General features: G+C 42.5%; 2 protein-coding genes across 3 annotated transcripts in view; one reads left to right on the top strand and one right to left on the bottom strand.

Moving 5' to 3' along the window:
* The window catches only part of LOC139579332 (C-type lectin domain family 4 member M-like), a 403,007-nt gene that overhangs the window by 163,785 nt on the left and 214,528 nt on the right, over positions 1-24,694 (top strand). The gene's annotated exons all lie outside the window — the stretch shown is intronic.
* Positions 2,835-23,383, bottom strand: LOC139579352 (CD209 antigen-like protein E). Of its 2 annotated transcripts, none has more exons than XM_071407925.1 (6): positions 23,168-23,383; positions 11,662-11,760; positions 11,351-11,554; positions 11,090-11,232; positions 10,855-10,955; positions 2,835-10,543 (listed from the first exon to the last, which is right to left on the bottom strand). In XM_071407925.1, exons 1-6 carry the CDS (start codon positions 23,307-23,309, stop codon positions 10,402-10,404), a joined length of 831 nt encoding a protein of 276 aa, XP_071264026.1. In that variant the 5' UTR covers positions 23,310-23,383; the 3' UTR covers positions 2,835-10,401. The 2 variants fall into 2 exon arrangements, with proteins under 2 accessions (XP_071264026.1, XP_071264027.1); XM_071407926.1 differs by having other exon boundaries at positions 10,439-10,543; positions 10,830-10,955.

Raw genomic sequence — 24,694 nt, 5'->3', positions numbered from 1 at the left:
TACAGCTGTAGTGTAGTGACAGAGACCTGGGTGGACGTAGTATTAACTACAGGTACAGCTGTAGTGTTGGTGACAGAGACCTGGGTGAATGTAGTACTAACTACAGGTACAGCTGTAGTGTTGGTGACAGAGACCTGGGTGGATGTAGTACTAACTACATGTACAGCTGTAGTGTTGGTGACAGAGACCTGGGTGAATGTAGTACTAACTACAGGTACAGCTGTAGTGTTGGTGACAGAGACCTGGGTGGATGTAGTACTAACTACAGGTACAGCTGTAGTGTTGGTGACAGAGACCTGGGTGGATGTAGTACTAACTACAGGTACAGCTGTAGTGTTGGTGACAGAGACCTGGGTGGATGTAGTACTAACTACAGGTACAGCTGTAGTGTTGGTGACAGAGACCTGGGTGGATGTAGTACTAACTACAGGTACAGTTGTAGTGTTGGTGACAGAGACCTGGGTGGATGTAGTACTAACTACAGGTACAGCTGTAGTGTTGGTGACAGAGACCTGGGTGGATGTAGTACTAACTACAGGTACAGCTGTAGTGTTGGTGACAGAGACCTGGGTGGATGTAGTACTAACTACAGGTACAGCTGTAGTGTTGGTGACAGAGACCTGGGTGGATGTAGTACTAACTACAGGTACAGCTTTGGGCTGTAGAGCTCACAACCACCTCTACGGAGTCTTTCAATGAGACCAGACTTACACCAACTTTGCCTGCCATTTCCACTACCATCAGCTCTACCTTCTTTGAACAGCAGGTGGTCTTGCAGGCAACCCGGGTCACATTCTTGGCACTGGGGCCCACCACTGTAGAAGTGTTGAGGGTCCCGTCACCCTACCATAGGGTGACGATGCCTCTCCAATTGACACCGATGGTGAGGTTAGCGGAGGGCTCCCAGTTTGAGGAGCTGCATGCTAACGGGCAGTCAGAGGAGACCACTGAGGTGTAATAAGAACTGGAGACTGCGTCCAAGTCACGCCTGCTCCCGTTCTACCCCCTGGCGCTCGAGGGCGCCAAAGCTCCCCAGCATTGTCACACCTGCCATCATTATGCACACCTGCGTTCCCCCGTCACGTCCATCAGCGATTATGGGCTTATTATATTAGCTGGCTTGAGAGGCTTCTTGCCCCGGTTTGCTCAGAAGGCGCCCATCCCACATCAGTCCTAAGCCGGCTCATCAGGCTGTTACGCCTCCGCCGGATCATCCGTATCCCACGCCTCGGCGGGATCGACAGGCCTTCATGCCTCAGCCGGCTCGCCAGGCTCTCACGTCTCTGCCGGTTCGTCGGGGTTTCACACCCAGCCGGCTTGTCCAGCGCCCGTGCATCGGCCGGCCCGTCAGGCTCGTCCAGGTGGGACGCCGGGTGGCACCCCTATAGGGGGGGGTACTGTCACGCCAGCTCCCGCGCTCGAGGGCCCCAGCATTGCGCACTTCTGCCATCATTATGCACACTTTCCTTCCCCCCTTCAAGCGCATCAGTGATTATTGGACTCACCTGGACTCAATTATTGAACTCACCTGGACTCAATCATGTCATTACCTTCCCTATATCTGTCTGGTTCCTCACTCTGTTCCCTGCTTCCTCATTAATTGTCTTTTGTCTTTGTATACCCGTGTGCTGACGCTGTTTCTATCCTGTTACCTGTCTGTTCTGCATTAAGTGTTCAACTCCCCGTACCTGCTTCTCATCTCCAGCATCGGTCCTTAAAGTTCAAGATTTCCGCCTGTTGTTTTCAAGGTATTCACATTCTCATACGCAGATTCATGGAGATCTATATCCGGTTTACACAGGCCAACATCACATGCGCAGTAGCACTCAGTGTGCACAAGCAGCGACGACATTATTACATCATCCAAAAATATGGCAGACATTGGATGAATATAAAATGAAAAAAATTATTGGCCTCAAAGACAATTACTGAAATAATTTTATGCATATTTTTGCACGAATGTGATGACAGAAGTGTCTTACTAAGAATGTTCAAATGTGACAAATTTGTCTCTGTGGCTTTGTATGGAAATTGTGTTCTGGGCTAAGCGACCGTTAAACTGCAGTACTGGAAAAAAAACTGTAGGAGCAATCGAAACCGTGCTTCTAGACAAGAACCCTGGTAGCACGCACTCGGGAGCGGTAAAATCTATCACCTGGAGGGAGGGAGGAAGGGGAGAGGGGATAGATAGAGAGAGAGCGCTTAGTCAGACAACTGATTTAGCTGATAACTGGTAGCTTACAGCAACCAATTCCTTTCAAATCAGTGGCTGTGAGGGAGAGAGGATATGAGAAAAGGAGGACATTTTAGAGTTTTGAAAGAAGACCCTTACCTTGCTGACAAGGAAGAGATGCAGGAATGCGTTGTTCAAGTCTGCGGCTCCAGTGGCCTCGGCCTCCATGGTCAAGGTGACGTCCGTTCCTGACAGGGTTCTGGTGGGTGCCATGAGGCTCACTGTACCATTGGCCGAGCTGCCCCCAATCACCATGGAGATGTTTACAGGGAATAAGGAAGTGATGCTGCGGTTGTTGGGGGCTCGGATGGTAAAGGTTCCTCTGGTTCCTTTGGCCATTTCCACAGTAAAGGGGACGGAAATGGTGGAAATCTATGTCTGCATCTACATGATACAGTCAACTCCTATACAGTGTATGTAATGGTGGTTTGGTACGGTTGAGAATGCTTTCACTAGACCTAAATGCTCAAATCTGTAGCAAGTAAGATGAATTTATTTGAACTGGAAATTATGAAAATTATGAATTTAAATGTACTGACTTCATGTTGTTTCTAATGATGTATGAGACATAACTACTGGTACACAAGAAGTTACAAACAGGAAATAAGTAAGACTTTTATTAATATGATACTAGAAACAAATAACACATGCCTGTAGATTAGTGTGTGTCGGGGGGTTTGGAACAGAAAGAGAGAGAGAGAGAGAATGAAGGAGGAAGTGTTACAGTACGTTGTCATGGTGATGTTAAATCACTATCTCACAAATCCAGTTGAGTTTGCTGTCACATGACAAGTCATTCCATGCCTTTAGAGGACTCTGATCTATATATATCTCAGCACAGTCTTCCGTCCCAGTAGCACCTGCATTATCAGGCTGTGGGTCATGCCAGTACCTACACGGTTAAAAACCATCAGATATCATGGTTAATACCGGTACCTACGGGGTTAACAACAGTTAGATATCATGGTTAATACCAGTACCTACAGGGTTAAAAACAGTCAGATATCATGGTTAATACCAGTACCTACAGGGTTAAAAACAGTCAGATATCATGGTTAATACCAGTACCTACAGGGTTAAAAACAGTCAGATATCATGGTTAATACCAGTACCTACAGGGTTAATAACAGTCAGATATCATGGTTAATACCAGTACCTACAGTGTTAAAAACAGTCAGATATCATGGTTAATACCAGTACCTACAGGGTTAATAACAGTCAGATATCATGGTTAATACCAGTACCTACAGTGTTAAAAACAGTCAGATATCATGGTTAATACCAGTACCTACAGGGTTAATAACAGTCAGATATCATGGTTAATACCAGTACCTACAGTGTTAAAAACAGTCAGATATCATGGTTAATACCTGTACCTACAGGGTTAAAAACAGTCAGATATCATGGTTAATACCAGTACCTACAGGGTTAAAAACAGTCAGATATCATGGTTAATACCTGTACCTACAGGGTTAACAACAGTCAGATATCATGGTTAATACCAGCACCTACAGGGTTAATAACAGTCAGATATCATGGTACCAGGACCTTCAGGGTTAAACAACGTCAGACATCACAATTAAGACATCATAATCATAAGTAATATACATAGATGTTTCAGCTTAAATTTAACTTTGTTGACTGCTGACATCAATGACAGGAACTTGTATATACAATTGTTGAATGAACTGAATATTGTAGCCTTGTTCCATCCACCCATTTCCAGGTCTCCTCTGTCTCTCTGTCAGTCAGACCAATCCATACTTTCTTCTTGAGATTGAAGATACACTCCTGCTGTTGAGAAAGATACATATATATATATATATAGTGAGATAAAAAAGTATTGGGACAGTTACATGTTTTGTTGTTTTGCCTCTGGACTCCAACACTTTTGATTTGAAATGACACAATGACTGTGAGGTTAAAGTGCAGACTTTTTATGTGCGTTTTGTAATCCAATTAGCCAAGGTCCTGCACGAGCACTGAGGCTGAGAACAATTTTTATTCATCAAAGGTTATCTCCTCCTAGTGTGTGTATGAAGCTGGTGGGATTGTTTTCTATTCATACCAGCACTTTATATTCTGTTCTTATTGCCAAATATATGGTGTGAAATACATGTAAAAAAATAGACACTTCAGAACAAACTTCCTTCTGCAATTTCTTGGGACTATCTGTTATTCAATTAATGTTTATGGGCTAATAGAAGTAAGTCTTAGACTCTGATGGGTTAAGTAGTATTGATAAATGAGGCCTCAAGGCCCTTCCTCTGTTGATACAGTCCTATCTGCTGTCTAGTTTTTAGTCTTTGTCAAGATGTAGTACCAGCCTTCAAAATCATCCCTCTGGTTTCTCTCTTTAGTCAAGTTGTTGTAGCTTGTCTGTAGGTGGTATCTCTCTCCTCAGTCAGGTTGTTGTAACTGGTCTGTAGCTGCTCTCTCTTCAGTCAGGTTGTCATAGCTGGCCTGTAGTTGGTCTCTCTTTTCAGTTAGTTTATTGTAACTGGTCTGTAGCTGGTCTTTCACTTCAGTCAGGTTGTTGTAAATGGTATGCAGCTGGTCTCGCATTAGTTTGGTTGTTTTAACTAGTCTGTAGCTGGTCTCTCTTCAGTCAGGTTGTCGTAGCTTGTCTGTAGTTGGTCTCTTTCCTCAATAAGGGTGTTGTAACTGTCATGTAGCTGGTCTCTCTCTGGCCTTTCTGCAGATGTGTTGTGGTGGTGATCTCACCGTTCCCCCAGTGTGTCTGCACTGATGTAGATATCTGACTGCTTTTGACCCTGTTGTAGGTGGGCATTTGTGGAACAGAAACATGTCATGGCTGGTTATAAAGTAACATGTCCTGGCTGGTTATACAGTAACATGTCCTTGCTGGTTATACAGTAACAGTCCTGGCTGGTTATACAGTAACATGTCCTGGCTGGTTATACAGTAACATGTCCTGGCTGGTTATACAGTAACAGTTCTGGCTGGTTATACAGTAACATGTCCTGGCTGGTTATACAGTAACAATCCTGGCTGGTTAAACAGTAACATGTCCTGGCTGGTTATACAGTAACATGTCCTGTCCGGTTATACAGTAACAGTCCTGGCTGGTTATACAGTAACATGTCCTGTCTGGTTATACAGTAACAGTCCTGGCTGGTTATACAGTAACATGTCCTGGCTGGTTATACAGTAACATGTCCTGGCTGGTTATACAGTAACATGTCCTTGCTGGTTATACAGTAACAGTCCTGGCTGGTTATACAGTAACATGTCCTGGCTGGTTATACAGTAACATGTCTTGGCTGGTTATACAGTAACATGTCCTGGCTGGTTATACAGTAACATGTCCTGGCTGGTTATACAGTAACATGTCCTGGCTAATTATGCAGTAACATGTCCTGGCTGGTTATACAGTAACATGTCCTGGCTGGTTATACAGTAACATGTCCTGGCTGGTTATACAGCAACATGTCCTGGCTGATTATACAGTAACATGTCCTGTCTGGTTATACAGTAACATGTCCTGTGTGGTTATACAGTAACAGTCCTGGCTGGTTATACAGTAACATGTCCTGTCTTGTTATACAGTAACCTGTCCTGTCTGGTTATACAGTACCATGTCCTGGCTGGTTATACAGTAACATGTCCTGGCTGGTTATACAGTAACATGTCCTGGCTGGTTATACAGTAACAGTCCTGGCTGGTTATACAGTAACATGTCCTGGCTGGTTATACAGTAACATGTCCTGGCTGGTTATACAGTAACATGTCCTGGCTGGTTATACAGTAACATGTCCTGGCTAGTTATACAGTTACATGTCGTGGCTGGTTATACAGTAACATGTCCTGTCTGGTTATACAGTAACATGTCCTGTCTGGTTATACAGTAACATGTCCTGTCTGGTTATACAGTAACATGTCCTGGCTGGTTATACAGTAACATGTCGTGGCTGGTTATACAGTAACATGTCCTGTCTGGTTATACAGTAACATGTCCTGGCTGGTTATACAGTAACATGTCCTGTCTGGTTATACAGTAACATGTCCTGGCTGGTTATAGAGTAACATGTCGTGGCTGGTTATACAGTAACATGTCCTGGCTGGTTATACAGTAACATGTCCTGGCTGGTTATACAGTAACATGTCCTGGCTGGTTTTACAGTAACATGTCCTGGCTGGTTATACAGTAACATGTCCTGGCTGGTTATACAGTAACATGTCCTGGCTGGTTATACAGTAACAGTCCTGGCTGGTTATACAGTAACATGTCCTGGCTGGTTATACAGTAACATGTCCTGGCTGATTATGCAGTAACATGTCCTGGCTGGTTATACAGTAACATGTCCTGGCTGGTTATACAGTAACATGTCCTGGCTGGTTATACAGCAACATGTCCGGGCTGATTATACAGTAACATGTCCTGGCTGGTTATACAGTAACATGTCCTGGCTGGTTATACAGTAACAGTCCTGGCTGGTTATACAGTAACATGTCCTGGCTGGTTATACGGTAACATGTCCTGTCTGGTTATACCACAACATGTCCTGGATAGTTATACAGTAACATGACCTGGCTGATTATACAGTAACATGTCCTTGCTGGTTATACAGTAACATGTCCTGGCTGGTTATACAGTAACAGTCCTGGCTGGTTATACAGTAACATGTCCTGGCTGGTTATACAGTAACATGTCCTGTCTGGTTATACAGTAACATGTCCTGGCTGGTTATACAGTAACATGTCCTGGCTGGTTATACGGTAACATGTCCTGTCTGGTTATACAGTAACATGTCCTGTCTGGTTATACAGTAACATGTCCTGGCTGGTTATACAGTAACATGTCCTGGCTGGTTATACGGTAACATGTCCTGTCTGGTTATACAGTAACATGTCCTGGCTGGTTATACAGTAACATGTCGTGGCTGGTTATACAGTAACATGTCCTGTGTGGTTATACAGTAACATGTCCTGGCTGGTTATACAGTAACATGTCCTGTCTGGTTATACAGTAACATGTCCTGGCTGGTTATAGAGTAACATGTCCTGGCTGGTTATACAGTAACATGTCCTGGCTGGTTATACAGTAACATGTCCTGGCTAGTTATACAGTAACATGTCCTGGCTGGTTTATACAGTAACATGTCCTGGCTGGTTATACACTAACATGTCCTGGCTGGTTATAGTTGGGACACTTTCTTCTTCTTTCCACCTTGTTATCTGATTCCTGAGTAACTTCCTGGTCTTCTGGGGGAAGATCCACCCACATTCTGTGAAGCATCACAAACATAGACACAGATACATGCATACACACACACCATCTTATATGATCTCTTACTTCTCTATATCACTGATTAACATATTGGATGTATACATCTTAATACAAATAATTCTGGATGCTTTAAAAAATAACGAGTAACCAGAACTGGGCTTAAAAACTATTTGAAATCTGTCAAATATTTTGAGCATTTGGGACTATTATAATGGTTCAATTAAGCGAGGCTCAACCAATCAAAGCTAAAGTATTTGGGGTGTATTCATTGGGCACAAAATGGAAGACAGCAAACTGAAACATGGAAGGTTGAACTGTACCTGTCCAATAAGATATATATTTTTTAATTTGCTGTTGTAAAACATTGTTACTATGGTGTGCACCTAATGAACACGTGGTCCAGGTCTGCTAAAAACCACCATCCACTGACGGACAGATAGACAGACAGACAGGAAGTTGTTAATAAAGAAAGTTAGTGGTAGAGCTAAACAGCAACACATGCTGAAATCAACTGAAATTACAATACAATAGGTGTTCCAGCAATAACTTACATAAACTACTGTGTCCCAAATGGAACCCTATTTCCTACATAGTGATGGACCCTGGTCAAAAGTAGTGCACTATACAGGGAATATGGTGCCACTTGAGATGTACCCTTCATGTCATTATTCACATTCTATGTAGGTCTTATGTACTGTATCTGTCCTGAAAACACAGGCCACTTTTCATCCATGGATATACCGGTAAGGTCACCACAAGTACAACATGACATCTACAAAGAAAACGGCTTCCTTTAATTAAAGATACAACTTCTCGCAGCAACAGGAAATATAGTGGCCAGTTACAGTTATCTCCTAGCCTTGCCAACGTTAGCCAGCTAGCTAATAATAGTAGAATTCATAACCAATCATATGTTTAGCAAATTCATGATGTATTGTAAGTATTGCAAATTCGTAACATATCATACAAAATGGATGACGGGCATCCACAAATTGAAACACACCATATGAAACGTAACATATCATACTAAATGGTGTGTCTTGGGTTACGTACAGAATAATACGAATTGCTTTGAGACCAGGTTGGAAATACACCATTGCGAGTTACGTAGGACTTTATGAACATGAAAATGTATGTTTCTGCAGCTACTATACATCCTGAAATACAGCGTCTAGAACATTTCAGAACATTTAACTTCTAGTCTTAAAGGATCAACCTTTAATTTAGGAGCTGTAGTATTTAGAATTTTATGTATTAATTTCCATAAGTACGTCATTTCAAAAGTTTTCCTTGTGAAGTAAGGTACCTTCATTTGGAAGACACATTGTATTCTGTTTTTGAATATTAATAATCTGTTTGTTACAGTTTATTTTACTCAGTTGACTTTTGAAGCCTTGGAGCATGGGGCATCAGCCAACCTCATCACATTAACATAGGCACAATTGTTTGTGTGGCATTGGAAGAATAATAACTATTGGTTTAGATTTCCATGTCTCTGTGTCTCTATGACTACAGTGTACTTACCAGTGTCCCCAGCTTGAGGTTGTTTATTTATGCTCCTGTTCACAGTATCCTGTCCATGGCTCTTCCTGTTGACATTAGCATAAATCTCCTCAGACTGCTCCATATAAAGGCTAATTCTAATTGCCCCCTTAAAATATACTGTGGTACTTTATGGATCTGCACACAGTACAATGGACAGTATATTATGTTGTATATCCTGTTAAACAGCTGCTTTAGTTTATCAGTCTGTTGTGTCTGAGAACGTACAGTGTTACAGGTGTAGGGAGGACTTCACACCTTAACCAGTGGTTTGAGCAGACAGCAACCTCCAGGAAGAGACACAACAGCAGATAGACACCATGATGAGTGTGTGGATATGTAGCAGACAGCAACCTCCAGGAAGAGACACAACAGCAGATAGACACCATGATGAGTGTGTAGCAGGCAGAAACACTGTTGCATTGTGCTTGGTGTTGCCATTGGTCACCTACACGTTGTCTATTGTACAGTGAAGGTTGTGAGTCATTCTCACCTTTCATTAGCATAGTTTTTTGTGTGTGTGTTCCCTCTCAGTACTGTTCTGCCCTCTGTGTGTGTCAAGGTCACACTGTTTAAAGTATCCAATCACATTCAATCAGGAAGCTGGTCGACCTTGTTAAAGAACATTGTTCCTTTATTTATTAATCTGTGACTTTGTTATTCTTATTATTAAAGTGATAATCATAGGTTAATAATTGGTCCCACTTTTTTTTTACTAAGCACAAGCCTATGGCAAATCACATGAAATGTTTCTAATTAAAATAAGGAAGAAACACTTTACAGAGTACCGTATGTCTACATATTCTCTTCTAAATCTAAACACAAGAATCATTTTTTCTCCCTCCTCATTCTCTTAATTTTCTTCTTTCTCCTCTGTCTCTCTCTGACACTAAGGCTCTATCTCAATTAGTCTCGCCTAGATTCATCTCCTCCTCAACCCTATTAGAGGAGAAGGTCCAAGGTCCCTCCCCTAGGATTGTATTCTCCAATGTGTTTGGAGAAGGAGTCGAAGAGAGAGGATGTGAGGAGGAATTGAGTAAGGTCTAATTGAAAAAGAGCCCGTAGGCAACTCTGTAATACAACTTTTTGGTGAGTTCATCTCTCACTTTAATCACCAGGTGGAATCATCACTTAACCATTCAGTACTGTTTCCAACCATCAATATATATGAGAGAGAGAGAGAGAGAGAGAGAGAGAGAGAGAGAGAGAGAGAGAGAGAGAGAGAGAGAGAGAGAGAGAGAGAGAGAGAGAGAGAGAGAGAGAGAGAGAGAGAGAGAGAGAGAGAGAGAGAGAGAGAGAGAGAGAGAGAGAGAGAGAGAGAGAGAGAGAGAGAGACCACTTGTTTGGGCAAAATGTTTGTTACTGTGGGTTATTGTTACACCACTTTCTCACAGATCCAGTTGTTATTTGTGCCACATTTGTCATCATTCCATGTCTGTACAGGGTCATATTGTCCAAAGTACATCTCAACACAGTCTTCCTGCCCACTATTATCAGGCTGTCCTGTCCCCCAGTACCTAAACATCACAGAGAACCAGACAGTCAGACACTGTGGTACAAACATCCTCCTCATTTATAAACATAGTCCTATGTTTTAACAGTTTTAAAGACACACTCTGTAAGATCATCATACCATTATCAAGAATGGACCATCAACAATTATATATATTTTTTTTTTTCAAAAAATATGACTTGATTTATGTGATACATCTATAGTTCTCATTGAATAACATCCATGAGTAGAAACACACATTTTGATGAACATGATTAGATGCAATTTATCATTGTTGTTTTGTATATCACCTGGTAAAATGGTCAAATATCTCACCCTGTGGTCAGTGTAGTGCCATCCACCCACTTCCAGGTCCCCTCAGTAACAGAGTCAGTCAGACCAATCCAGACCTTCAGGTGGAGGTTGAAGGCAAATATCTGTTGTTGAGAAAGATAAAGATAATGTCACTATTAATACTGCACACGTATTAGTGTACTGATGAAAATTATACTTGCTCCACCTCTCTCTCTCTCACCCTCTCTCTCTCTCTCTCTCACCCTCTCTCTCTCACCTGTTCCTCTCTGCTGTTTATGATCACCAGGTCTGCTCCTCTCTCCAGACAGTCCTGTCTGCTCTCCACCCAGGTTTTCTTCTCAGTAGAGAGGAAGTACAAACTGGAGTCAAAGTATCTCCATCCCTCCTGACAATGCTGCTCTGTTGAAGAGCAAAGGTGAACACATTGAGAAACTTAGTCAGTATCTTTATACTCATAAACCCATTGATATATAATTACTGTTGATTTTACTTCTAATTTATCACAGTTATATCTCACCTATCACAAAAAGCTTTGCCTGAATATGGCCTTTCTCTTTAGTCAGGTTGTTGTATCTGGTCTGTAGCTGGTCTCTCTCTTTAGTCAGGTTGTTGTATCTGGTCTGTAGCTGGTCTCTCTCTTCAGTTGCGTTGATTTTATAGAGGGAGAAACTCTGGAACAAGTTGTTCCTTTTATCCTCAGAATCGTTGATGGCTCTGCTATCTACAAAGTGTAAACACAGTTATTAGGTAAAACACCAGGTAATTAGGCTTAGTAACCTGCACCTCTTATAACTGGGTGATAAGCAATGAACTTGGACGCAAACTCACAATAGACAGACAGGCCTATGATCCCAGCCAGAAGAACACACAGCAGCCCCAGACACACTGCAGCAACTAGGAAGGGTCTCTTCACTGATCTATCAGGCTCTGTGGACACATACCATATACTGTCATGTTTTGTGTATGTGTGTGTGTGTGTGTGTGTTACCTGAGTACTGGTCTCCTGGTCCATTATTAGGAGCAGTATCTGCTGTCTCTTCTCTCTTGGTGCTGGTCTCACCGTCTCTCAGGGTGTCTGCACTGACGTAGATATCAACAATCCTATCCTCCATCTCACCTCTGTTAAACTTGACCTTCTTGTTCATATCTGGTTCAGCATAGATGACCTTTGACATATTTAACAATGCCTGGGTCTTTCTTTCTATGTAGGTTTACTATACATTAAGTCTCTGCATCTAGAATTAATGTGGTGGTCTTCCATCATGGCCACCAGGAGGCGTCGTACGTCAACTGCAAGTCCTCTATACGTTAAGTCTCTGCTTCTAGTGATATCTCTGTCTCTGAGTCATCTGTGTGTCTCTGTCTGTGTCACTGCTGTAGGTCTTAACTCTAGGGAAGTATCAACAAAATGACACGGTAGTTGTGGTTATGCTAATGTAAAACATATAACAAGTTTGCATAGTTGAGTGTATAATTGTGTGTGTTCTTGTGTGCAGTCATAGACTGTTCTCTCTACTGTGTGCAGTCATAGACTGTTCTCTCTACTACCGCATGGCAAGCGGTACCGGAATGCCAAGTCTAGGAAAAAAATGCTTCTCAACAGTTTTTACCCCCAACCAATAAGACTCCTGAACAGGTAATCAAATGGCTATCCGGACTATTTGCATTGTGTGCCCCCCCCAAACCCCTCTTTTACGCTGCTGCTACTCTCTGTTTATCATATATACATAGTCACTTTAACTATACATTCATGTACATACTACCTCAATTGGCCTGACCAACCAGTGCCCCCGCACATTGGCTAACCGGGCTATCAGCATTGTGTCCCGCCACCCACCAACCCCTCTTACACTACTGCTACTCTCTGTTTATCATATATGCATAGTCACTTTAACCATATTTACATGTACATACTACCTCAATCAGCCCGACTAACCGGTGCCTGTATATAGCCTCGCTACTGTTATAGCCTCACTACTGTTATAGCCTCGCTACTGTATATAGCCTCGCTACTGTATATAGCCTCGCTACTGTATATAGACTCGCTACTGTATATAGCCTCGCTACTGTTATAGCCTCGCTACTGTATATAGCCTCTCTACTGTTATAGCCTCACTACTGTATATAGCCTTGCTACTGTTATAGCCTCGTTACTGTATATAGCCTCGCTACTGTATATAGCCTCGCTACTGTTTATAGCCTCGCTACTGTTATAGCCTCGCTACTGTATATAGCCTCGCTACTGTTATAGCCTCGCTACTGTATATAGCCTAGCTACTGTTATAGCCTCGCTACTGTATATAGCCTCGCTACTGTATATAGCCTCGCTACTGTTATAGCCTCGCTACTGTATATAGCCCCGTTACTGTTATAGCCTCGCTACTGTTATAGCCTCGCTACTGTATATAGCCTCGCTACTGTTATCGCCTCGCTACTGTATATAGCCTCGCTACTGTTTATAGCCTCGCTACTGTTATAGCCTCGCTACTGTTATAGCCTCGCTACTGTTATAGTCTTATAGCCTCGCTACTGTTATAGCCTCACTACTGTTATAGCCTCGCTACTGTATATAGCCTCGCTACTGTATATAGCCTCTCTACTGTATATAGACTCGCTACTGTATATAGCCTCGCTACTGTTATAGCCTCCCTACTGTATATAGCCTCTCTACTGTTATAGCCTCACTACTGTATATAGCCTTGCTACTGTTATAGCCTCGCTACTGTATATAGCCTCGCTACTGAATATAGCCTCGCTACTGTTTATAGCCTCGCTACTGTATATAGCCTCGCTACTGTTATAGCCTCGCTACTGTATATAGCCTCGCTACTGTTATAGCCTCGCTACTGTATATAGCATCGCTACTGTATATAGCCTCGCTACTGTATATAGCCTCGCTACTGTATATAGCCTCGCTACTGTATATAGCCTCGCTACTGTTATAGCCTCGCTACTGTATATAGCCTCACTACTGTTATAGCCTCGCTACTGTATATATCCTCGCTACTGTATATAGCCTCGCTACTGTATATAGCCTCGCTACTGTATATAGCCTCGCTACTGTATATAGCCTCGCAACTGTTTATAGCCTCGCTACTGTTTATAGCCTCGCTACTGTATATAGCCTCGCTTCTGTTATAGCCTCGCTACTGTTATAGCCTCGCTACTGTTATAGCCTCGCTACTGTATATAGCCTCGCTACTGTTATAGCCTCGCTACTGTATATAGCATCGCTACTGTATATAGCCTCGCTACTGTTTATAGCCTCGCTACTGTTATAGCCTCGCTACCGTTATAGCCTCGCTACCGTATATAGCCTCGCTACTGTTTATAGCCTCGCTACTGTTATAGCCTCGCTACTGTATATAGCCTCGCTACTGTTATAGTCTTATAGCCTCGCTACTGTATATAGCCTCGCTTCTGTATATAGCCCCGTTACTGTTTTAGCCTCGCTACTGTTATAGCCTCGCTACTGTATATAGCCTCGCTACTGTTATAGCCTCGCTACTGTTATAGCCTCGCTACCGTATATAGCCTCGCTACTGTTTATAGCCTCGCTACTGTTATAGCCTCGCTACTGTTATAGCCTCGCTACTGTTATAGTCTTATAGCCTCGCTTCTGTATATAGCCTCACTACTGTTATAGCCTTGCTACTGTATATAGCCTCGCTACTGTTATAGCCTAGCTTCTGTTATAGCCTCGCTACTGTATATAGCCTCACTACTGTATATAGCCTCGCTACTGTTATAGCCTCGCTACTGTATATAGCCTCGCTACTGTATATAGCCTCGCTACTGTTTATAGCCTCGCTACTGTTATAGCCTCGCTACTGTATATAGCCTCGCTACTGTTATAGCCTCGCTACTGTATATAGCCTCGCTACTGTTATAGCCTCGCTACTGTATATAGCCTCGCTACTGTATATAGCCTCGCTACTGTTATAGCCTCGCTACTGTATATAGCCCCGTTACTGTTATAGCCTCGCTACTGTTATAGCCTCGCTACTGTATATAGCCTCGCTACTGTTATCGCCTCGCTACTGTATATAGCCTCGCTACTGTTTATAGCCTCGCTACTGTTATAGCCTCGCTACTGTTATAGCCTCGCTACTGTTATAGTCTTATAGCCTCGCTACTGTTATAGCCTCACTACTGTTATAGCCTCGCTACTGTATATAGCCTCGCTACTGTATATAGCCTCTCTACTGTATATAGACTCGCTACTGTATATAGCCTCGCTACTGTTATAGCCTCCCTACTGTATATAGCCTCTCTACTGTTATAGCCTCACTACTGTATATAGCCTTGCTACTGTTATAGCCTCGCTACTGTATATAGCCTCGCTACTGAATATAGCCTCGCTACTGTTTATAGCCTCGCTACTGTATATAGCCTCGCTACTGTTATAGCCTCGCTACTGTATATAGCCTCGCTACTGTTATAGCCTCGCTACTGTATATAGCATCGCTACTGTATATAGCCTCGCTACTGTATATAGCCTCGCTACTGTATATAGCCTCGCTACTGTATATAGCCTCGCTACTGTTATAGCCTCGCTACTGTATATAGCCTCACTACTGTTATAGCCTCGCTACTGTATATATCCTCGCTACTGTATATAGCCTCGCTACTGTATATAGCCTCGCTACTGTATATAGCCTCGCTACTGTATATAGCCTCGCAACTGTTTATAGCCTCGCTACTGTTTATAGCCTCGCTACTGTATATAGCCTCGCTTCTGTTATAGCCTCGCTACTGTTATAGCCTCGCTACTGTTATAGCCTCGCTACTGTATATAGCCTCGCTACTGTTATAGCCTCGCTACTGTATATAGCATCGCTACTGTATATAGCCTCGCTACTGTTTATAGCCTCGCTACTGTTATAGCCTCGCTACTGTTATAGCCTCGCTACCGTATATAGCCTCGCTACTGTTTATAGCCTCGCTACTGTTATAGCCTCGCTACTGTTATAGCCTCGCTACTGTTATAGTCTTATAGCCTCGCTACTGTATATAGCCTCGCTTCTGTATATAGCCCCGTTACTGTTTTAGCCTCGCTACTGTTATAGCCTCGCTACTGTATATAGCCTCGCTACTGTTATAGCCTCGCTACTGTTATAGCCTCGCTGTATATAGCCTCGCTACTGTTTATAGCCTCGCTACTGTTATAGCCTCGCTACTGTTATAGCCTCGCTACTGTTATAGTCTTATAGCCTCGCTTCTGTATATAGCCTCACTACTGTTATAGCCTTGCTACTGTATATAGCCTCGCTACTGTTATAGCCTAGCTTCTGTTATAGCCTCGCTACTGTATATAGCCTCGCTACTATATATAGCCTCGCTACTGTTATAGCCTCGCTACTGTATATAGCCTCGCTACTGTATATAGCCTCGCTACTGTATATAGCCTTGCAACTGTTTATAGCCTCGCTACTGTATATAGCCTCGCTACTGTTTATAGCCTCGCTAATGTATATAGCCTCGCTACTGTATATAGCCTCGCAACTGTTATAGCCTCGCTACTGTTATAGCCTCGCTACAGTATATAGCCTCACTACTGTCTATAGCCTCGCTACTGTTTATAGCCTCGCTTCTGTTATAGCCTCGCTACTGTTATAGCCTCGCTACTGTTATAGCCTCGCTACTGTATATAGCCTCGCTACTGTATATAGCCTCGCTACTGTATATAGCAACGCTACTGTATATAGCCTCGCTACTGTATATAGCCTCACTACTGTTTATAGCCTCGCTACTGTTATAGCCTCGCTACTGTTATAGCCTCGCTATTGGATATAGCCTCGCTACTGTTATAGCCTCGCTACTGTATATAGCAACGCTACTGTATATAGCATCGCTACTGTTTATAGCCTCGCTACTGTATAGAGCCTCGCTACTGTTTATAGCCTCGCTACTGTATATAGCCTCGCTACTGTTATAGCCTCGCTACTGTTATAGCCTCGCTACTGTATATAGCCTCGCTACTGTATATAGCAACTCTACTGTATATAGCATCGCTACTCTTTATAGCCTCGCTACTGTACATAGCCTCGCTATTGTTATAGCCTCGCTACTGTTATAGCCTCGCTACGGTTATAGAGTCACTTTAACTATACATTCATGTACATACTACCTCAATTGGCCTGACCAACCAGTGCCCCCGCACATTGGCTAACCGGGCTATCAGCATTGTGTCCCGCCACCCACCAACCCCTCTTACACTACTGCTACTCTCTGTTTATCATATATGCATAGTCACTTTAACAATATTTACATGTACATACTACCTCAATCAGCCCGACTAACCGGTGCCTGTATATAGCCTCGCTACTGTTATAGCCTCACTACTGTTATAGCCTCGCTACTGTATATAGCCTCGCTACTGTATATAGCCTCTCTACTGTATATAGACTCGCTACTGTATATAGCCTCGCTACTGTTATAGCCTCGCTACTGTATATAGCCTCTCTACTGTTATAGCCTCACTACTGTATATAGCCTTGCTACTGTTATAGCCTCGTTACTGTATATAGCCTCGCTACTGTATATAGCCTCGCTACTGTTTATAGCCTCGCTACTGTTATAGCCTCGCTACTGTATATAGCCTCGCTACTGTTATAGCCTCGCTACTGTATATAGCCTCGCTACTGTTATAGCCTCGCTACTGTATATAGCCTCGCTACTGTATATAGCCTCGCTACTGTTATAGCCTCGCTACTGTATATAGCCCCGTTACTGTTATAGCCTCGCTACTGTTATAGCCTCGCTACTGTATATAGCCTCGCTACTGTTATAGCCTCGCTACTGTATATAGCCTCGCTACTGTTTATAGCCTCGCTACTGTTATAGCCTCGCTACTGTTATAGCCTCGCTACTGTTATAGTCTTATAGCCTCGCTACTGTTATAGCCTCACTACTGTTATAGCCTCGCTACTGTGTATAGCCTCGCTACTGTATATAGCCTCTCTACTGTATATAGACTCGCTACTGTATATAGCCTCGCTACTGTTATAGCCTCCCTACTGTATATAGCCTCTCTACTGTTATAGCCTCACTACTGTATATAGCCTTGCTACTGTTATAGCCTCGCTACTGTATATAGCCTCGCTACTGAATATAGCCTGGCTACTGTTTATAGCCTCGCTACTGTATATAGCCTCGCTACTGTTATAGCCTCGCTACTGTATATAGCCTCGCTACTGTTATAGCCTCGCTACTGTATATAGCATCGCTACTGTATATAGCCTCGCTACTGTTATAGCCTCGTTACTGTTATAGCCTCGCTACTGTTATAGCCTCGCTACTGTATATAGCCTCGCTACTGTATATAGCCTCGCTACTGTTATAGCCTCGCTACTGTATATAGCCTCACTACTGTTATAGCCTCGCTACTGTATATATCCTCGCTACTGTATATAGCCTCGCTACTGTATATAGCCTCGCTACTGTATATAGCCTCGCTACTGTATATAGCCTCGCAACTGTTTATAGCCTCGCTACTGTTTATAGCCTCGCTACTGTATATAGCCTCGCTACTGTATATAGCCTCGCTACTGTTATAGCCTCGCTACTGTTTATAGCCCCGCTACTGTATATAGCCTCGCTACTGTTTATAGCCTCGCTACTGTTTATAGCCTCGCTACTGTATATAGCCTCGCTTCTGTTATAGCCTCGCTACTGTTATAGCCTCGCTACCGTATATAGCCTCGCTACCGTTTATAGCCTCGCTACCGTTTATAGCCTCGCTACTGTTATAGCCTCGCTACTGTTATAGCCTCGCTACTGTTATAGTCTTATAGCCTCGCTTCTGTATATAGCCTCACTACTGTTATAGCCTTGCTACTGTATATAGCCTCGCTACTGTTATAGCCTAGCTTCTGTTATAGCCTCGCTACTGTATATAGCCTCGCTACTATATATAGCCTCGCTACTGTTATAGCCTCGCTACTGTATATAGCCTCGCTACTGTATATAGCCTCGCTACTGTATATAGCCTTGCAACTGTTTATAGCCTCGCTACTGTATATAGCCTCGCTACTGTTTATAGCCTCGCTAATGTATATAGCCTCGCTACTGTATATAGCCTCGCAACTGTTATAGCCTCGCTACTGTTATAGCCTCGCTACAGTATATAGCCTCACTACTGTTTATAGCCTCGCTACTGTTTATAGCCTCGCTTCTGTTATAGCCTCGCTACTGTTATAGCCTCGCTACTGTTATAGCCTCGCTACTGTATATAGCCTCGCTACTGTATATAGCCTCGCTACTGTATATAGCCTCACTACTGTTTATAGCCTCGCTACTGTTATAGCCTCGCTACTGTTATAGCCTCGCTATTGGATATAGCCTCGCTACTGTTATAGCCTCGCTACTGTATATAGCAACGCTACTGTATATAGCATCGCTACTGTTTATAGCCTCGCTACTGTATAGAGCCTCGCTACTGTTTATAGCCTCGCTACTGTATATAGCCTCGCTACTGTTATAGCCTCGCTACTGTTATAGCCTCGCTACTGTATATAGCCTCGCTACTGTATATAGCAACGCTACTGTATATAGCATCGCTACTCTTTATAGCCTCGCTACTGTACATAGCCTCGCTATTGTTATAGCCTCGCTACTGTTATAGCCTCGCTACGGTTATAGACTCGCTACTGTATATAGCCTCGCTACTGTTATAGCCTCGCTACTTTTATAGCCTCGCTATTGTATATAGCCTCGCTACTGTTTATAGCCTCGCTACTGTTATAGCCTCGCTACTGTTATAGCCTCGCTACTGTATATAGCCTCGCTACTGTTATAGCCTCGCTACTGTATATAGCAATGCTACTGTATATAGCATCGCTACTGTTTATAGCCTCGCTACTGTATATAGCCTCGCTATTGTTATAGCCTCGCTAATGTATATGGCCTCGCTACTGTTTATAGCCTCGCTACTGTATATAGCCTCGCTACTGTATATAGCCTACTGTATATAGCTTTTTACTGTTGTTTTTATTTCTTTACTTACCTAATGTTCACCTAATATCTTTTTTGCACTGTTGGTTAGAACCTGTAAGTAAGCATTTCAGTGTAAGGTCTACACCTGTTGTATTCGGCGCACGTGACAAATAAACTTTGATTTGATTTGCATGTGTGCGTGTGAGAGATTGTTGTAGTGTTTATTGTTAAACCATTTTCTGTAGCACAATATATATCATTCCATGTCTCTATATGGTCATCTTGTCCAGAGTATATCTCAACACAGTCCTCCTGTCCAGGGAATGGGACATGCTATTTGTGATGATGGACAGGACACTATCATACCAGGAAGATATAAATCATAGAGGGGAAGTGGAGAACAAAGACGCTGTTAACATATATTAAACTTCATATGTAACAGCCCCAAGATAATTTAGGGAGTTTCCAGAACTCCCCCTTCCTTTCACCTTTCTGTTCAGGAGGTTCAGGACTACAAACATGGGTCATTATAATGTCCATACAATACATTTGACACAACAAACTGCTCCAAGTGGATATTAAGGGTGGGTAGTCTTAAAACTTCTTGTCAATATGGGGGCGCTGTTTTCACTTTGTAAAAATCGTGCCCAAATTAAACTGCCTCGTACTCTATTCAAGATCGTACAATATGCATATTATCATTACTATTGGTTAGAAAACACTCTCAATTTTCTAAAACCGTTTGAATTATATCTGTGAGTAAAACAGAACTCATTTTGCAGCAAACTTCCTGACAGGAAGTGAAAAATCTGAATTCGAGGCTCTGTTCCAGGGCCTTCCTATTAATTTCCTTGAAATCTATGGATATACATGCACTTCATACGCCTTCCACTAGATGTCAACAGGCAGTGGGAGGTGGAATGGGGTGTCTAGCTTGATCTGAGGTCGAACAAGAGCTCTTGGAATGACGTGACCACTATTTCCTTTGTCTAACAAGGCGCGGGAAGGACATCAGCATTGGCTTCTGAAAAGCATTCGGTATAGACGGCTAATATCTCCGGCTTTGATTTTATTTGATACATGTGATAATATCATCGTAAAGTATGTTTTTTCAATATAGTTTTATCCGATTATTCAACGTTTATCTGGAGTTTTGGAGTTTTCCGTTCTCTGCGTTAGGTGAAGATGGACATCTTCGCGCCACTTGGCTAGCTAAGGTTGCTAATTCGACAGGAGAAGAGGACATTCTAAAACCAAACAACGATTTATTCTGGACAAAGGACTCCTTGTACAAGATTCTGATGGAAGCTCAGCAAAAGTAAGAACCATTTATGATGTTATTTCGTATTTCTGTGGAAAATGTTTAGTCGTATTTTCCTTCCCTTTTGCGGGCGCTGTCTCGCTATAATGTAAGCTGTTTGTTATGGTAAAGTTATTTTTTAAAATCTAACACGGCGAATGCATTAAGAACTAGTGTATCTTTCATTTGCTGTCCAACATGTATTTTTTAGTAAAGTTTATGATGAGTTATTTGGTCAGATTAGGTGAGTGTCAGAAATATATCCGGAGATTCTGGGAAAAAGTTGCTACATTTTCACAATGTATAACCACGGTTTTCAGCTCAAAATATGCAAATTTTCGAACAAAACATAAGTGTATTGTATAACCTGATGTTATAGGACTGTCATCTGATGAAGTTGGTTAAGGTTAGTGATTAATTTTATATCTTTTGCTGTTTTTTTGCGATCGCTACCTTTGCGGTGAATGAATGCGGTTGTGTGTTTGGCTATTGTGGTAAGCTAATATAATGCTATATTGTGTTTTCGCTGTAAAACACTTAAAAAATCTGAAATATTGGCTGGATTCACAAGATGTTTATCTTTCATTTGCTGTACACCATGTATTTTTCATAAATGTTTTATGATGAGTATTTAGGAATTTCACGTTGCTCTCTGTAATTATTCTTGCTGCTTCGGTGCTATTTGTGATTGTAGCTGCAATGTAAAACTATGATTTATACCTCAAATATGCACATTTTCGAACAAAACATAGATTTATTGTATAACATGTTATAAGACTGTCATCTGATGAAGTTGTTTCTTGGTTAGTGACTAATTATATCTCTATTTGGTCGGTTTTGTGATAGCTACCTATGCGGTAAAAAAATTGTGAAAATATGCGGTTGAGTCTTTTGCTATTGTGGTTGGCTAATAGAAATACATATTGTGTTTTCGCTGTAAAACATTTTAAAAATCGGAAATGATGGCTGGATTCACAAGATGTGTGTCTTTCATTTGCTGTATTGGACTTGTGATTTCATGATATTTATATGCTAGTATTTACTTGTGGCGCTATGCTAGGCTATGCTAGTCAGCTTTTTTACTGATGAGGATGCTCCCGGATCAGGGATGGTGATGAAGTAGAGCAGGGAATGGGACTTGCTATTTGTGATGATGGACAGGACACTATCATACCAGGAAGATATAGATCATAGAGGGGAAGTGGAGAACAAAGGCTAGTTGTTAACATATATTAAACTTAATATGTAACAGCCCCAAGATAATTCAGGGGGTTTCCAGAACTCCTCCTTCCTTTCACCTTTCTGCTGATTTGGACCCTCTGTTTACTCCGAGATATACATCAACATGTTCAGGAGGTCCAGGACTACAAACATAGGTCATTATAATGTCCAGACAATAGATTTGACACTACAAACTGCTCCAAGTGGATATTGAGGGTGGGTTGTCTTAACCAGTGAGGATGAGAAGACAACAGTAACCACCGTGTCTCTCCTCTACATTTACCTTTTAGTTATTTATCAGACGTTCTTATCCAGAGAGACTTACAGGAACAATTAGGGTTAAGTGCCTTGCTCAAGGGCATATCGGCAGATTTTTCACGTAGTCGGGATTTCAACCTTTGGCCAGTAACCAAACAATCTTAACCGCTAGACGACCTGCCTCCCTCTCTCTTAAGGAACCTGATTGGTCGAGGAGATTTTGAGCGACAGCTGGTTGAGTGACAGGAAAGATCCACTTCACTTCCTTCTTTTGGGACCCATATAGGGGAACAACAATCAAATATGAGCATTAGATATTGTGCTTATATGTAACTTGACAACAAAGACTGACTTTCAAAGAGTATTAGGACACACAGCAGCCCCAGACACACTGCAGCAACTCCAGAGGGTCTCTTCCACCACTGAACATGTACTGAATCACAAATTATTAAAGATCTTTGGTAAAATGTTTTACTGTATCATCAATGATTGAGACAAATAAAGCTAGAGTACTACAGGATAAGCTCACTTGTTTAATATGTTGTGTGTAATTTGTGTGTGTGTGTGTGTGTGTGTGTGTGTGTGTGTGTGTGTGTGTGTGTGTTCATGCAATCTTACCTGAAGCAACAACTCCATCTCTTGGACTGGGTTTGAAGTCTCTTACATTGGAATATAATTGGCCGTCAATGTCTGTGTTCTTCATTGCATCAGGCTCATCGTCTTCAAATCCATCTGGCATTTCATAGACTCCCTCTGACATCTTAACACACTTGTGGTCCAATACAGTAACTTCTACTTCTAACCTCAACTCTAATATACGTCTGTACCTGTGTCTTCTGCACTGTCCTGCGTCTTCTCCCTGCACTGTCCTGTGTCTGTGTGATTTATGGAAGTGAAACTCTTTATCAGTCAACCACGGTGTGATATTAACACAACACTGGCCACCACGTGACTCCCACCAGTGATGACACTACAGTGGTAGGCTTGATTACCAACAACGACGAGACAGCCTACAGGGTGGAGGTGAGGGCCCTCGGAGTGTGGTGTCAGGAAAATAAACTCACACTCAACATCAACAAAACAAAGGAGATGATGGTGGACTTCAGGAAACAGCAGAGGGAGCAGCCCCCTAACCACATCAACGGGACAGTAGTGGAGAAGGTGGAAAGTTTTAAGTTCCTCGGCGTACACATCACGGACAAATTGAAATGGTCCACCCACACAGACAGCGTGGTGAAGAAGGCGCAACAGTGCCTCTTCAATCTCAGGAGGCTGAAGAAATTTGGCTTGTCACCAAAAACACTCACAAACTTTTACAGATGCACAATCGAGAGCATCCTGTCGGGCTGTATCACCGCCTGGTACGGCAACTGCTCCGCCCACAACCGTAAGGCTCTCCATAGGGTAGTGAGGTCTGCACAACGCATCACCGGGGGCAAACTACCTGCCCTCCAGGACACCTACACCACCCGATGTCACAGGAAGGCCAAAAAGATCATCAAGGACAACAACTACCCGAGTCACTGCCTATTCACCCCGCTATCATCCAGAAGGCGAGGTCAGTACAGGTGCATCAAATCTGGGACCGAGAGACTGAAAAACAGCTTCTATCTCAAGGCCATCAGACTGTTGAACAGCCATCACTAACATTGAGTGGCTGCTGCCAACATACTGACTCAAATCTCTAGCCACTTTAATAATGAAAAATTGGATGTAATAAATGTGTCACTTTAAACAATGCCACTTTATATGATGTTTACATACCCTACATTACTCATCTCATATGTATATACTGTACTCTATACCATCTACTGCATCTTGCCTATGCCGTTCGGCCATCACTCATCCATATATTTATATGTACATATTCTTATTCATTCCTTTACACTTGTGTGTAAAATGTAGTTGTGAAATTGTTAGATTACTTGTTAGATATTATTGAATGGTCGGAACTAGAAGCACAGGCATTTCGCTACACTCGCATTAACATCTGCTAACCATGTGTATGTGACCAACAAAATTTGATTTGAGACAGACAGACTTGTTATTAAAGGAAGTCAGTGGTATGGCTAAATATGAGTTGGCACAGCAACGCATGCTGAAATCAACTGAAATTACAATACAATAGGTGTTCCAGCAATAACT

The sequence above is a fragment of the Salvelinus alpinus genome, chromosome 6 (assembly GCF_045679555.1).
Source record: "Salvelinus alpinus chromosome 6, SLU_Salpinus.1, whole genome shotgun sequence".
NCBI classification, from domain to species: domain Eukaryota; kingdom Metazoa; phylum Chordata; class Actinopteri; order Salmoniformes; family Salmonidae; genus Salvelinus; species Salvelinus alpinus.
This window is presented reverse-complemented; position numbering and strand designations above follow the sequence as displayed.

Coding starts and splice junctions, on each gene's coding strand:
- LOC139579352 (XM_071407925.1), bottom strand. CDS start 23,309: ATGTCAGAGGGAGTCTATGAAATGCCAGATGGATTTGAAGACGATGAG. Junction 11,555..11,661: donor CATAGGCCTGTCTGTCTATT/GTGAGTTTGCGT, acceptor TACACTTTGTAG/ATAGCAGAGCCATCAACGAT. Junction 11,233..11,350: donor GGCAAAGCTTTTTGTGATAG/GTGAGATATAAC, acceptor GCTCTTCAACAG/AGCAGCATTGTCAGGAGGGA.